Raw genomic sequence first — 16,986 nt, 5'->3', positions numbered from 1 at the left:
GCTGAAAAGAGGCGGTTTGGGGTAGGGCGGGAGTCAGGGCTGGATGGAGAAAGTCTTCTGCCTCTTTTTCTTCTTCTGTCCCTGTCCCATCCTAGAGATACTGCTTTCCATTGTTAAAGGGGTAATTAGGAACTGGTTGCTGTAAAGTGATATTGTAAATAGTGTATTCCTATGAGAGCCTAAAAGTTCAAAAGAGAGATAATCAGCTGTTTCAGGTTATACTATGAAAAAGCCCAGAAAAAAAGAAAAAGAAAAAGCCCAGAAATAGACTAGATTGGAAAAACCTTACAATGACTGTCGCTTTCTGTAATGTTCCTTATGACCTTAGATTCAGGCATTATTCAATTCTGTTAAAAAAATAATTTTATTCACATATGTATCTCATTGTCTATCATTTCAGTTTCTGTTAAAATTTCCAATAAGTGTTGGAGAAACGGGTATTTGATACTATAAAAAAATTTGACCATTTCAGGTTATAACCTTATAATAAAGTTAAGCTCTGAATTCTATATTCTCTACATTTCACAATTCTACATTCTCTACATTTTCACATTTAAACAGATTTGAAATTCTCAGCATTTCCCCTTCTGAGAATGATCTTTCTCATATTTGAAAAAGATTTAGGTATAGCAAAATTAGGGTGTATTTATCTAAATTGAGTACTGGATTCTCAAGAATGGTAGAGAGGTTTCCATGTATAGTATGAATACAGAATGAAGAGTTCACCAATCCTTTTATTATTGAAAACATGCGTGGTCACATTACTTAACTAACTGTTCAGTCGTTGATTTAAGAATTTCCTCTTAATTTTATATTTGCTTAGGTTTATCTTCTAGGCTTTTTGTCATTTCTATGCCTGCAAAGCCATGATAAAGAGCTTTTGTCTGTGGTGCAGGCAAAAAAAAACTTGTCCTGGCTGGATATTCCAACCTAAGGTCGCTTCTACTAACTCTTACTTTAATGAAAATGAGCGATGTTATCTCAATGATTTCCTGATGCCAGTGAAGAGTTTGAATTACAGATGCCTTAGAAAATATGCAGTGCTACCACCATCAAGCAGTCGGTCTTATTTTTTCACTTCACATCAAAGCGTCAGTATTGCAGAAACTCAAATAACACAAATTTATCCACTATAGAGAATTTGCTATTTAAGTCGAGAATATCACCATTGGCCTATAATGTCCCCAGTTTGTAAGCGGTTTAATGTTGCATGACTCCATCCCGCCTTTCCAAGCATTGTGAATGAAAATTAAACTCTACAGAAAAGCAGAGACAAAGAGAAAATCTTGGTAAGGAGGATTTAGAAACTGGTTCATATGGCTGATAACCATGGAGAATTATGAAGAAGATAATCTAAGCTTTATCTTTCTCCTTCTGTGGTTCCGATGGCATCCTATAGGTGTGTGGCTTCTGAAATTAAAAATATAGCCAGCTTCTAAGAGCAGAAATAAAAATACACTTTAAGCACATGTATTTAGTTTATTAGAGTGTGGTGTGTTGGAGAGAGCCCAAACCATAAGGCTAAATATACTGCAGTTGATAAATGTGACAAATAACTCTGCAAACAAGAAACAGAACAATTTGCTTCTGTTCAGCAACTAAATCACACAGTAGAGAGATTTTGTGTCGCCTAGAGTTGTCTGAATAAAGGTACACCCTCACCACGACAAATCAGGTGAAAAATGTGCTCCCTTTTTGGTAAATGCACATCACCTTTGAGAGTGCACTAAGGTGGCATTAGACAGGGTTGGGTCGCTAAAGAAGACTCGCAGGACCCATGATAACATGGCTTACAAGTACAGTATCTTGCAGGAAAAGGCTACAGTCAGGCAACAGCGTTCTAGTCAGAATATGCGTTCACAGCCACAGACTGCCTCACAGCAAGGGGGCCTGAGAGGCCAGTGTTAATTATGTTGTCTCTCCCGCACAAAAACCTGCTTTTCCCATTTACTGTATGTTATTCTTCACATAGGTTAGACACAGGTCTCTGTTATTTCCAAATTCAACAATATCTTGAGGACAGAGACAAACTAATTTTCTCAGCTTACCTGGTTTGACAGGTTTTAGTGCCCTAAGAGAGGGGTCCTGTTGGAGGGCACAGCTCTCCCAGGGCAAGCACTGTAGTCCTGTTTAAAATGTGTCCAGTGCCCATGAGTTACACAAAGGAATGCTTGGCCCTCAGTCATGGTGCTGAAACTGGTAAAGAACCTTGTAGCTTCCATTCTCTGGTCGTCTTTGGTTCCATTTCCAGTCGTCATTCTAGGAAGCCAGCCATCCTTCACCTTCCTCCTGGAATTGGATGCCCTCGAAGTGCTCTCTTTGCACTAGGAGGTCTTTTCCAACAGTTTATCTTTCCTCATTCAAAGCAAATCCTACCTGGCCAGATATTCCTCACTCAGCTCCTAATTCTCCCAAGGTTCTTTTTTTTTTTTTTTTTTTTAATTTTTATTGGGGGAATATTGTGGAACAGTGTGTTTTTTCCAGGACCCTTCAACTCCATGTCAGGTCGTTGTTTTCAATCTAGTTGTGGAGGGCGCAGCTCACTGGCCCATGTGGGACTTGAACTGGCGACCTTGGTGTTACGAGCACTGCACTCTTACCATGGAGCCAACTGGCGGCTCAGCTCCAAGCTCAAGCCATTGCTCCTCACTGGTCCATGTGGGAATCGAACTGGCGACCTTGGTGTTATGAGCACTGCACTCTAACCAGTGAGCAAACCGGCTTCCCCCAAGGTTCTTTTATTTCAAGTAGTCTCATGCTCTTTGGTCTACCCGACGTGTTGTTGCCATTGTTTATGGACGTCTTTACTATAACTGGGAAATAAATTTGAGATGCGAAGATGTTGTCTCTCCCAGGCTAACATATGACTAGTAGTCACTCCTAAATGGACTTTGGTTTGGGTATGCCACAGAAATTTCTTTAACCATCTACATCAAATATCTGGCTTTTTAATTTCAGTGAAGTAGGCCTACCAAATTAAACTTAAATCTTCCTCAGTGACCCAAGTGCCCTAATTGTCTCTCCACCCATTTGTGGCTTTCTTCATGTAATAATGGGAAAAATAGCTATATTTTTACACATAATATTACGATAGATAAACCTATATACCCAATAACCTTTCTTAAAACTTCACCATCCCAATTAATGGCCATACAATGTATATTCAGATTATTATAAATGAGTGTTCTCCAGATATGACTGGGTAAATATTCCCACAGAACCCTTTCCAACACAGGTCCTTAATAACAGATACAGCTTGTGAAACAAGAACCAAAAGACATAGGCACTTTACTGGTGCTCCATGGAGTCATGGTCATAGTCAGAACTCCCATCTCTTCATCCAGTATGTTCAATAGGTTGGCCAGCCGTCCTGCTCACTTCTCAGCTCTTTCAAAGTGCATCTGAGTCACAGCTAAGGGAGCATATTATTCTCTTAGTTGAAGCCTCTTTCTGGGCACCAACATTATGTTCATTTCCCCTTTTAAATACCCATTTGGTGGCTTTCTTCCCTTCGGCAGCAATCTTTCTTTCTTACCATTAATTTTAATCCAAACCTTCCTCCCACACACGAAGTACGTCCCTTGGGTTCAGCCAGTGGGCTAGCCCATATTTAGCCAGTAGCAAGATAAGACATGCCGGGGCTTTAGCTTCAGTATCTTACCAAAGGTCAGGGGTCAGATTGGATGGTTATGGGAAAATGGGGCTAATCCTGTCATGTAGGTGGCAAAACATTTGTGACAGTCAGCCCCAATTAGACCAGGTGTGGGGTAGGAGTAATCTATTCCATCAATCCCTATGGAATTTTTGTTCCAACTAATGGCCATAATATCTTGTTTCGGAATGTCACCAGCCTTTGAGACTCTCTCAGTAGTAGCCTCAGTCCAGGGACTACTAGGTATGGCATTGAAAAAAAGAAATTGTGGTGAAGAAAGAAACACCTGTAAGTTCCCCCATTTGAATTATAATATCTTTTTAATTGTAATTGGTCTCACAGGTATAGCCCATTTATCAAGTGATCGTTACCCAGGTTCCTTTGGTTGGAACTCCACCTGCAGGCCACAGGTTTAAGCTTAACGGAAGGAGATTCTGAACTTAATTTGAGCTTTTGCTGATGCAACCAAGGAATTGAATTTATAGCAGACCTGCCATGAGTTCGCAGTTCCCTTCTAATCCATTTTGTTCAGCTCCTGAAGTTCAGGTCTGTCATTTCCAGATGTCACTAGGAAGTTGTATTATCGATAACCAATTTCAAAGACTGCTACTTCCAACCAAGGGTAGCTTGGCAACCAGCAGTGGTTCATTTTCATCCCTTTTATCAGAATCATCCTTTTTTCTTGTAAACAATGCCTTACCCATATTTTTAGCCAAGAATGAGTTGTGGGGTCTTCTAAACAATTTCTCTTGACCTGAATTGCACTGGCAGTAGCAGTTAAGGTGCTATTGCTAAAGAGGACTCACAGAACCCAAATGACAATGCTTACAAATCTACAGTTCATTGTGGGAAAAGGCTACAGTATACGAACAACATTAAAACGAGATACACATCACAACCACAGGCTGCTTCACAGCAAAGGGTCCAGAGAAGCCAGGTGCAAACTCCAAGTGCCCTCTCTCTATAAGGGCCACAAAAGTATTCACTTTCCCCCTTGGATCAGACGGATATGAACACAAACCACTTTGGAAAACAGGGCGCACATGTTGGCATCTTAGCCAGGGTTTCTTGGAGCCTGCTGGTCACCTGAGCATGTTCTTCCTACGTAGCCAGTGCCAAACCCAGTGGCTTGCACAGGTCTCACTGAGACCAGGTAAAAATGACCAATGTTACTGCTAGCAATAAACAATAGTGATAATGTATAACCCATGGCTACACAGCAGCACAAAAAAATCACTTCTTTTCACTGCTTTGATCAAGACTCTGCATTACATCGCTATTTTAGCAAAACATCTCATGTCGACTCCAGAGTCTTGATCCTCACAGCACAGATAACTACATCAAAGTGCATTGACTTTCTTGTTGAGCAAAGATTTGCTCGGAAAGTCCTTCAGCCTGACGTGTAAGCTGCCTATGCAGTGAGTTGGTCTAATGTCAACAACAGCCTCCTCTTCCCCCAGGTACCTTCTGCTGCAAAAAAAAAAAAAAGTCAGCAAACACATAGCAGTTATCCCACCGTAACTCCCCTCTGTCTGCTCTGTCTGTGCGCACTAATTAGGTTACAGGATTGTGTGTGTGTGTATGTGTAATAGTATTTTATTTATTTATTTATTTATTTTTATTGGGGAATGTTGGGGAACAGTGTGTTTCTCCAGGACCCATCAGCTCCAAGTCGTTGTCCTTCAATCTAGTTGTGGAGGGCACAGCTCAGCTCCAAGTCCAGTTGCCGTTTTCAATCTTAGTTGCAGGGGGCACAGCCCACCATCCCATGTGGGAATTGAACCAGCAACCTTGTTGTTGAGAGCTCGCATTCTAACCAACTGAGCCATCCAGCCACCACCCCTCCAGAAGCTCAGCCATAGCTTGTTGTCTTCTATCTAGTTGTGGAGGACTCAGCCTACCCATCCCTTGTGGGAATCGAACCGGCAACCCTGTTGTTCAGAGCTCGTGCTCTAACCAACTGAGCCATCCAGCTGCCCTGTTTATATATTAATACAGAGTATTCACATTGACCCATGGGATGAGCTTGGGGTTGTGTGGGCACCATGGGACTTTTTCTAACCAACTTTTTGGTGCTTTTTTTTCTCCTAGTGTTGTCACTAGTAGGGAATGAGGAAGGGTTTTCTTTTTCAGTAAAGTTCATAAGGACATCTTCTGCTACCCCCTTTCTGCTTTTCAGTATGTACCTCCACGAGGAATTGGAAAGTCCGGGTGTCTTGCCTTAACACCCACAGCAAGTCTTCTTATCTTCAGTTTCGATTTACTCAACTGCAAATGATTCTAAAGCTGCTTTCTAGCTCTCAAAGCCTGTGATTCTGTAAAAGACCCAAAAAAAAAAAAATCTGCCTTATCTCCTTGCTTGTGGCATGTGGAAGGAGGAATAGAGTTAGCATTTGAACTTAAGAGTGTTGAGAGGATGATTAGGGACAAACCAGAGCCTCGGGAACCATTAATGGGGATCCTGTGTTTAAACACCTTCCATTTTTTGCTTTTTCAGCCTAGCAAAGGATACTGGAGAGGCAGTCATGTTTGTCCTGTCCCCACCCTCTCTCACCCCCACAGCCCTTGTGCATTAGGAGGACCACCACATGTTGCCTCTTCTTCAGTGGTGTCCAAACCTATGGCATTCTCTACTATAAAAATAATTTTTGAAAGAGGATATATTAAAACATACTTGGGTTTTTATATAGTTTTAAAACATATTTCCTAGTGAATACTCTAAAGGATATGTATTTTTCCCCTAAATGGAAATTCCTAGCTTGAGGTAAAAGGATAGTTTCACAAAATTATGTTTGTTGGTTGCTTATCGAGGCTTGTAGAAACAGCTAATCATTATGTTTAATGTTTCATCAGAAAATTTCAATGCGTTCTTTAAGATGTTCCCTTTGAACAGTTAAGTGTATGGCTGTGTTGCAATTAAATTGTTCCTATTGATTTTTTTCACCTCTTTTCAAGTCCATAGTATCAGCTGTGCAGGCCTAAATAGAAGTCTTTTAAAAATTGTCCCACAAAAGAGGAATTCTGTTTGATATGTTTGTTTTGGGAAATGTGTTCTCTAATCTTCTGCAATGGTTCGTGCCTGTGTTTAACCTCATCCAGTTTTAACAGAGTCCTCTGCACAGTATTTCTCTTAACTGTCATCTTTTACTCCTGTTATTTCAGAGCAATTGCTTTGCTCCCCTCCCAGAGCTATTTATGCTCCACATTTTCTATTCTTTGTCTTACCCATTCACCTGTACAGAGATAAGAGTAGACCCAATAAAAAGAAATTCATGCAATTTTGTTGTCTGTTTCCATCATATGGGTAAATTAGATTCTTAATACAAAAGTGAGTCTAAAAATTCTCACTTGTTAGTTCTTATGTCCTTAGCTATAAAGCAAAATATTTATAATGATTAAGGCAGAGTAACAAGAGAGAAAATAATAGAAAAATGTCAAATCCCCCACAGCTTCCTTCAATATGTAAAGAAACATGTTGGGAATATTGGTATTTAGAAGAAATCCATTCCTCTCTTCCACTAATGGAAATGCTGTGCTGCGTTTCTAAATGTACTCAGTACCTGCACCTGAAAATGTTCCCTTGGAGGAAGTCAAGCCTACAGAAGAGAAAATCAAAGTTTGAGTCTTTTGGCTCTGTACCTCTCTCCAGTCTCCCAGGCAGTCCCCGCTCAGCCTTTCGCTCCTCGTGTCTTCCTGCCTGCTTGCATTGTTATTTTTTTTATTCTTTATTCTTTTTCCTACCTGCTTCCCTCTCAAATCAAGTTATGTTTCTTTCTGCCACTTGAAACAAAGTCCTGGCTTCCATGTAAAGGCAGCATTTCTTTATCTTGAGCATATTTTTAAGCAAAAGGAGTGGGAGCCTTTAGGGTAGCAAAATTTGCCCCCCCCAAAATGTGTCACTTTGGCATGTGAAATACTTCGAGCTGAAAACAATCGAGGCCCAGAAAACTCAGGAAAAACCTTTGAGCTCCCCCTAACTGCCTAAAGGAATTTAGATAGAGGATCTTCTCCAGGAAGGGAGCCATCATCATAGATAACTATAATTTAATATGAACTAGGTGTGGTAGACAGGGAGGAATCTACCGAGGCCCATTTGATCAGAGTCCTCTCTGCATCCCAGTTTCTGTATGGCCCACACACATACTCTTAGTAAACATTAACCCTCTTCATCTTCCTGTAAATTGCCTTGCTTCCCTTTAAAGTTCCAGAACTTTCTCTCTTCCTCCTTAGTCCAGAATGACATATATACCTCATTTTGCCTTACTGTCTTGGGAATTTTCATGTTTATGTGGATTCCCCATATGTATGAAATTAAATTGTTGTTTTTTTTTCTCTTGTTAATCTGTCTCATATCAGTTTAATTCTTAGACCAGCCAGAAGAACTCAAAAGGGTAGAGAAAAATTTTTTCCCTCCCCAACAGCCTTTGCTTTTAATAGGATGAGTGCTCATCCAAGACATTTTAGGGAAATGGGTACATGGAAGCACACAGCTTTACTCACTAGATGACAGACAAAAACCTTCCTGTTTTCACCACCAGGTCTCCTTCATGATTCCAGGGAAACTTCCCAAGTTAACTATTTTCCTTTTTTAAAAGAGGAAAACATGCACTACATAGGTATTAACCTACATAGGTATTAACTACTATTTTCCCCCCTTAACACTGAATTAGAACTAGCCACCAGTAAGTAGTCAAATGCATTAAAGCCTTAAATTTGCATCTGTTTAGTATTCGGCAAGCTGTTTACTGCTGGGATAGCCAGTGTTTTTCTGCAGTTACCTTTATAATTGTATTGCCTCTTGCCCCTAAATGCGTGAGAGATTTACTTAATCACCATTGATTTTTTTTTTCTCTCAAAAGACTGAGAATTCAGACCAGAGCTTATATGTATACGGTGTTATATATGCATGTTGTGGCATTTCCAATTTGGCTAATAAATTGGCTTTAGCAAAAAAAGCATCTTTCCATGACACTTGGGAGTAAAGCTTGTAGTTTGCTGATGTTGGGCAAAGTTGAGATTTCACTTTCATTAAATTTTTGTCTTCGATGTATGATTAAATACCACCTCAGATCAAGGGAACTCCCCCGCCCCCACCACACACACACAGAATTCTTAGATGACTTGAAAAGTACAATGTGAAATACAATTTGAAAGTGAAAGGAGAAATAAGTGAGCCTCAGGTCTGAAAACTGGATGGATTGTGCAGTTACTTTAGTTTGCTACTGGAAAATTTTAGTGAAGTTGATTATTTTTTCACCTAATGTTAAGGTAGCAGAGAGATTGTGAGGTGACTGATATTTCCAGGAGAAAAACACTTACTGATTATAAATGCATAACTGGAAATAGAGTCTATACAACCCTAACCATACAAATGAATCAAACTGACCTCTAATATACAAGAAAGTATTTTCAGGAAGTCTTTCAAAATCTCTAGCAAAATCATTTTTTCCTTACTTATTTGGAAATGATTCGGTTTATGTAGAACATGAGAGGTCCCCTCAACTCTCAAATATTCCCCAGTACTGCGGCAATAGGAACTATCTTTTTGCTTACATCTTCACCCGGTCAGTGCCAGTGAGATGTGAGAACAACCTCAGATCCTGAACGCTTCTCAGACTCATCATACTTAGAGCTGAGGGACGGACACAAAATACTTCAAAAGAGGGTCAGGTTTGGGTTTGGTGTTTACCAAAGGGTACGAGACAACTCTGCCAGGATTGTCAAAGGAAAGTAGTGAAAGGAGGCTTTACCCCCTTTGAAGCACCTGTGATTTTATGTGGCTTTTGCAGTGGATCTCTTGAGCCTGTCAGCTGCATGCGATGCCTTGGACCAGCACAACCTCAAGCAAAATGACCAGCCCCTGGACATCCTGCAGATCATTAATTGTTTGACCACCATTTATGATCGCCTGGAGCAAGAGCATAACAATCTGGTCAACGTCCCTCTCTGCGTGGATATGTGTCTCAATTGGTTGCTGAATGTTTATGACACGTACGTATGGCCAGCTTATTTTTCAGATTCTCTCGCAGGAGCCTCAGTGTATGGAATGGTGACGGTTTAATTAGTGTCACAACAGGGCCCCAGTCTAGTAATACAGTCCTCAGGATGAGAGTTTCATGAAGCCGTGTGACCTAATGCTGTCCCTGTGATAAATGATGTTTGCATTTATTGGAGCTGAAAACTATTTGGATACAGGGAACTGCTAGAGCACAGCCTGCTTTCAGATTCGAAAAACAAAACCCCGAGATACTCCTTTTTCTCAAATACTAGGAGAATGAGTCCATGTGTGGCCATTGGTTCTTTCCCCTTTTTTTTGCTTGTGTATTTTGAATTCCTCCGTCCACTTCGGGGGAGGCTCCCTCTCTCGGGAAGAAACGGATGTGCCCCTGGAGATGCTGGCACACCTGTCACCAGATCTGAATAGTGTTACTTTATACTCAGGAGATGTTTGCAGAAGATTATGAATTGATAAGCCAAACAAAAGGAAACCAAGCCCTTAATGCAGCAAACACAGCTCCTCCAACTGAGGAATTTTTTTTTTTTTAAATAAGGTTTTATGAAGTTTCCATTCGGCATCTCTATTTATCACTCACTCAGAGAGCACTTGTTTATTTCTTTGGGATTGTACACAGGAGAGATTCCCCAGTTCTAATTTTTGTCTTGAGCTTAATGAAGACAACTGAGGAATGCAGCAGAAGGAATCGGTCTTAATTTTGACTGAATTCTTCTTAGACCTCAAAATTATTACATGCCTCATTTCACATGTCAACAGGAACATATCCCCATTTGGAAATCTGGGAAGGTTTTCTAAAAGGAGTTGCATATCAACTATTTTGCCTTTTGCTTTTTTTGTAGATTTCTACCCCTTCTTGGATTAAAGTACCTTTTTTCTTTGTTATTTTGATAAGGTATTGCTTTTAAAATTCTAAGATCCCCTGAGTATTGAATTCTAATCCTTACCTACCAAGCCCTTGAACATACTAGCTTTTAATTGTGGATGACACATTTGCTTTGATAAGGGTTTGCATTCAGGTTTTTCCCTCAAATATATTTTAGCACCATTTCATTTACAGATGACATATGAATGGATTCTGAGTATATAACTTGCTTTTTACCTGCCTGAAAATATTTGGGAACAATTTAATTCCTTGAAGACCTGAGTTACTGTATAATTTGTTACACTGGTTTACCTTTTTACAGAGGGGGAAAAGATAAGAAAGTCTTCCAATGATAGTAACTTTGTGACTGCATTAGGATCCAGGATTTCTATTTGACTAAAGGATTTAGAAAATTGTACCACTTAAAAGTTGAATATATTGTTCGCCAAAAATAACCACAATTGGGGCCTATTGTTGGTAATTTCAAAGTGCTAGTTGGGAGAATCAGTCTAGTGTTTTTTTTGGTTTGTTTTGTTTTTTAACCAACATCCTAGGTTCAGCTGCTTTCCACAACAAAATAAAAGCTGAAAATTATTGAAAGACATTTTCTACAAAATGAAAAACTTTTTATTCTTGTTTTTAATTTTTTCCCATGGATATAATGAACTCATTAATAAATTTGTCCTGTGGAATGCTTTATTTCAGCTTTTTATGTAAACTGAAAGTGTATATATTAGAACATTAATATAGCAATAGGTTATTTTAAAATTGCTCTTTTAAGATCATATATTTGAATGCTCTCCAATAGAGCATATCATATTTTTCTTGTGGAGATAAACGTTCATATTTATATCACGTGTCATGTGGCCTGAAGTGGTTAATTTTCTTCTCAGTAAGGGCAGTCTGATGGAAATCTAAGAGTTTTCAAGAGGGCATAACAGTTAGTTGCTGGTAATTTGAGGGGGCTTCAGTAACCAAAGTAGGTAATTTGCTTCAGTAACCAAAATAGCTTCGTGCATAGGGGTAATTTCTCCATTTACCAACTTAAACCCAGTGACTCTCCATGGATGAATAGGATATTTTTCCGATTTTGCGTAGGGCCACGCTTACAATTCAAGTAAGGGCTTTTAAGAATTGAAAACTTGGTGAATATTCATTGGTCAAGTTGGTCAAATTTCCATTGCATTCTGAGTCATCAGCCAAATAGATAAGGAATTCAGAAAAGTTCTTAATCTTTGGTAAAACAATGGCCAATGAAGTTCCCAATCCAAGGTTTTTTTTCTTAGCTAAGAAGTGTTTACCATCTAGTAAAATGTCAGTAATTATTTTCTTGGTTTGATTATTCATAATAGGGGACGAACGGGGAGGATCCGGGTCCTGTCTTTTAAAACTGGCATCATTTCTCTGTGTAAAGCACATTTGGAAGACAAGTACAGATGTAAGTCCTGTATATTAACTCTGTATTCTTTTATCAATGTTGGCTAATTACCCCAGTTTTAGATGGGGAATAACATAGGTTCTTCTTTGACAGAAGGTCCTTCACATAAAATGTAGAATTGCTTTTAAAGTGTTATAAAATGTGGTTTGTGTTGTTCCCTGTCAAACATTAAATTGCAGGTATTTAAATAGAGAATGAAGATTAACTTCTCCAGTTGGAGTATTATTTTACATTGCGTTGACTGCGTCTGAATAAAACACATGTTGCTAGGGGATAAAGCCTGATTTCCTAACCCCTCTGTATAAATCAGAAAAAGAAATGTGAAGGTTTAATCCATGCTCTTGCCTAGTCTTTGGATTCTTATTTAAAGAGTACTATCTGGCATGTTCAAGAAACATTGTTTATTTTGTAATCGTCTTACTGCAAGGTGTACTCACATAGCCAATTCTGGGACATGACTAACATTTTATTATTTGAGAGACAGACAGCTCACCATTTTTTTACAGGGTAAATATCACCTTATAGAATTTCCTATTGATTAGCCATTGGGTTCTCGTGCTTAAAATTTGCAAATCCAAATGTAAAGCAAGAGGAGTGATGGTTGAGATAACTAAGCAACCATGCATTCCCATTATGAAGGACTGTATGTGTTTTCCCCTTTAAATACTTGTAAGAAATCTTTTCGGTAGGAATATTTAAAAAACGTAGTCTATTTTGTCTTTTCTCTTTTCCCCTAAGGCCTAGCCTCACGGGGATGAGGAGATGTGCTGAGCTTAAGGACAGGCGGGAGATAAAAGAGATTAAATTCCTCCAAAGCCACTCTGTGTCCTACTGCTCATTCCCCCCCTAGGAGTAAGCCACAGAATACACAAGCCTTTTTAGCTTTGATTTTTATGTAGTTTCTACTTGAGTTTTCTCATCCTAAGGGCCAAAGAAAAATAACTGAACAGATTTTGTTCACCATTTAAAAAATGTATTTTGGATAAAATACAACCTTTCTGTGGATTTTTTCCTTTAAATATTGTAATTACTTATAATAGGTTAGCTTATAATCTAACCTTATGATGGGCATAGTACCAGAACATTGTAATATTAAATTGAATCATCAAGGGAGCTTTGAGCCGGTTTCAAATAACTAAGAGGGAACGTGTTTTGAGGTTGGTGAAACAAAAATATTAACTTCAAACTGGGATGTTTGAAACTAATTCACAATTTTTTTTGGGGAAAAAATCTATGTATGCTTATTGAAGAGGTGATAGAAGGCAGTGTGTGCAATCTCATTTTTGTTATTGCCATCTTAGGTATCGTTAAAATAATTTATTATAGTTTAAAGTGTGCTTATGAGTAGGAAAAGCTTTCTTGGATTTACTTTTTTGTGCAGCTTTTATTTGAATGCAAAGTATGAATGAAATGATTTTTCTGAGAACAAAACACACGTTACACATGTTTGGTATATTCATTCATTCTGTGGACCCACGTATATTGGACACCTGCTATCCACGAGGTGCTACTGTTCTATTCTAGAGACTTCTGGCACACAGTTGACCCAGATATGGTCCCTGCTCTCAAAGGGATATCATTCTTCAGCCAAAAAGACAGACACATTTTAAATCAGTGACAGTGTAAAGTGATATGAGCTCATTACAAATACATACAGCATCCTGTGGGACACATATGAGAAACTCAGTGATCTTATGACTTCATAAAGAAGTCGTGATTTTGGTACATTTTTAAATCTCTGATGTCCAAAGGGGATGGTGCTTTGGGCTAGTTACATGGTCCTTAATGCTAAAACAGTTATTTTATTAGAGTGGTTATGTCCTATATATAAAATATTTCCCAAAGGATTATGTTCTGTCTTAGGAAAAGTTCAGGTGTCAGGACTGTATGTAAACTCATTTCTTGCAGGGCTGTAGTTTATTTAAAAGTTGTCACACTTCACATATACATAGTGATGATTAACTTCATCCATAAAAATATTCAATGTCTAGATTAACATACCGGAGAAGTAAGCCCTGTCTGTGGGAATATTGGCTACTCTTGAGAATCGATACCAGAATTGAGTTGGCCATTAGGTTCTGCTAGCATCTACTGGGTGCTGCTCTTTGATTGTTGCAATTCTCTTCTTCCTTTTGTAGACCTTTTCAAGCAAGTGGCAAGTTCAACGGGATTTTGTGACCAGCGCAGGCTGGGCCTCCTTCTGCATGATTCTATCCAAATCCCAAGACAGTTGGGTGAAGTTGCATCCTTTGGGGGCAGTAACATTGAGCCGAGTGTCAGGAGCTGCTTCCAATTTGTAAGTTATTCACCTTCTTAAGTAACATATGTATTCTTTTGTATTTTAGAAATTAATTTTGAAAACACAGAACATCAGTTTCTCACATAGCACCTCTGTAGGCTGGTAGGTAGGAGATTTTTGATATTTGAAACCTCTGAAGGCAATGGCTTCTGGAACTCTGGGTTTAAGGAGAGAGGACAGTGCAGAGGAAGGAAAAGAAATCTCCATCTGCAGCCAGGCCACACGGTTGCTAAGGTGCTGGGAGGGAAGGGAGTCTGCAGTTCAGCGAGGCAGGAAATACGTCTCCAGCCATAGAAATCCTTTGTATATATGAAAATGATCTTTGTAGGTGAGTCTTTTATTTTTTTATTTTTACCTGAGTCTATCGTTACAAACTCCTTTTCAACGGCTGTTGGTAAATAGTTGACAAGGCTATCTTTTTTTTTTTAAAGTTTTCCTTTTGTAGCTTTGACATTTCTCTACTATTCCAAGGCCTCCATGGTGACTTCCCATAGTCTTATCACAAGGTCAGAGGTTTGTACACTCTGCTAATGCCCATCACTAGCTCAACCCAGTCTTGTCCATTCTCTTGCTTATCTTGCCCCCAGAAATACCTTCTTCTTCCCAAATGCCTGAGCACTCTCCATCGATGGACATTTACGTTGTTTCTGTTTTTTGATAAGGTAGATAATGAAGATCTTTATGCAGTTAGCTCTTTTCTTTGACTGAAGTTTTTTCTTTAGGATAAATTCTCAGGAATGGGATTACCAGACTAAAAGATATAAACAGTTGTGTGGCTTTCGATACATCTTACCAGATGCCTTTTTGTCAAAAATTGTTTCTATTTATTATACCACCAGCACTGAAGGAGTGATATTTACAGTACGACGTTATTCACTGTTCCTGGGATTTTAAAAAAAATGCTTAGAGCTGTTTCTTTCTTATATGGGGTTTGTTAATCCATTCTAATGCCATTAACAAGGCTCCCTGGGCAGAACATTGAATATTTGGATGTTTAAAGCCGTTTGAGCATTCATTTAATAGGTAACTGGGCAAATTGACTAAGTGCACATATAATAAGCCCACTTATGTAGAGATAGATACACTATTTGGATTCTTTTGCCAAAATTATGGCAAATTAGCTGTAAATGTAAAATAGGTGTGGAGGATTAAATGCGTTTTTTTCACCTCATACTCAGATCTCCCCGAATGTGAACAGACTATCACTACCTTTAGATTTTTTTATTGCATGTTGCTACAGTAATATTTCTACTCCAGAGTGTAGACACAAGTAACTTTCCTCCAGTGAATATTAATGGCCACAAGTAGTCCAGATTCATTTTGGTTTTTTAAATCCAATTCTAAAATAACTTGCAATGATGTGAGCTTTGTTTTTCCTGAGCTCTTCAGTTACTTTTTAAGTTCTAGTTGTGAAATGTGCGCACACACACACCTTCATACATATATATGTGTACAGAGTTGTGTGTATTGTGACTTGAGTTGAGAGTAAGGGTCAGAATTCAAACCTGCTGACAGCCATCTCTATTCAGAGTTGGTTCCTGCTGCAGAGTAACCTGGGCTGGCTTCAGGGTCTCTGGCTCCATTGCCCCATCACCCTCCTGTACTGCTACCAACATCCTCAAGCAGCCACTGCCACCCTCACTGCAGACCCTGGCTCTCTTTCTTTTTTTTGAAATATATTTGATATGTAACGTTGTGTACATTTACGGTGTACTGCAGGTCCTCAAATAACTTTGTTTCGTTCAACGTCTTTCCTTATAACATCAATGAGATGCTGTAGGAAATTAATTGGTGTTTGTATCAATTAGCCTATGGTAAAATTGGTTTTCTCATACTTCATTTTGCTTAAAGTCACAGAACCTACCAAAGATGTTAAGTGAGGACTTACTGTACCAACACGTTGATTTGATAGCATTTCTGTACTGTAATATGATTGCCATTACAGCGATAGTTAGCGTCTTTGTCACGTCACATTATAATCTTTTTTTGTGATGAGGATAAATAAGATCCAGTCTCTGGCTCTCTTGAATTTGATTGAAGGGGCCGCTGAACAGAAGCCCTGCTTACCCTAGTCCTGTCCCCCTATCAGAAGCCCAGCCTGTTCCAGGTCTGCCTGTTACATTCTTTTGCTGGATGCTCACCTTCTTCCCTAACCTCATGTCTCTTGTTTGTTTCCCTTGTCTCTGTCTCTGTAATAGTGACACTCTCTTCTCAGTGTCAAAACTTTGAACTCAATCCACCCTCGCATACTTATTTGAATGCATCCTGGCTAGCTAGTCTCCAAGCTCCTGGGAATGTCATTTGTGAGACTGGGGGGATATCTGTGAAGATATTAACATTGGTAACAGGTGGTTTTTATTTTCATCTCTACTATTTTGTATTGTCTGGATTTTCTTCTTTGAACGTTTAGAATTAGAAGAAAACATGAGTAAATTGCTAACTTATTTTTCACGGAAAGAAACATCTTTTGTTTGATTCCTTCTCATTGCCACTCGTAAGTTTTCAGGCCTTCTCATCACGTGCATGTATTATTGCACTGTCTTCCTAACAAATCTCCTCTCTTTTCCCCGGTCCCTTTCATTGGTCTTACTGGCTTTAGAGAAATGTATTCACTGTATGACACCCTCCTTAGAAACCTTCCATTTCTTTCCATTGCCCACTGAATAATCCTGATTCTCTGTCAGACCTTTCCCAATGTTGCCATAACCACCCACAGTTT

At 39.0% G+C, this 16,986-nt stretch overlaps 1 protein-coding gene across 13 annotated transcripts in view; it reads left to right on the top strand.

The window, feature by feature from the left end:
* DMD (dystrophin) overlaps window positions 1-16,986 on the top strand; it is a 2,125,071-nt gene that overhangs the window by 2,012,882 nt on the left and 95,203 nt on the right. For all 13 annotated transcript variants that reach the window (XM_074323908.1, XM_074323912.1, XM_074323913.1 and 10 more), the window contains 3 exons: window positions 9,442-9,643; window positions 11,883-11,968; window positions 14,107-14,264. In XM_074323908.1, coding sequence (XP_074180009.1) covers window positions 9,442-9,643; window positions 11,883-11,968; window positions 14,107-14,264 — 446 coding nt within the window. The remainder of the gene's footprint in view (window positions 1-9,441; window positions 9,644-11,882; window positions 11,969-14,106; window positions 14,265-16,986) is intronic.

The sequence above is a fragment of the Rhinolophus sinicus genome, chromosome X (genome assembly GCF_036562045.2).
Source record: "Rhinolophus sinicus isolate RSC01 chromosome X, ASM3656204v1, whole genome shotgun sequence".
Classification (NCBI taxonomy): domain Eukaryota; kingdom Metazoa; phylum Chordata; class Mammalia; order Chiroptera; family Rhinolophidae; genus Rhinolophus; species Rhinolophus sinicus.
The sequence above is the reverse complement of the archived record's forward strand: the minus strand, read 5'-3'. Positions and strand labels throughout refer to the sequence as shown.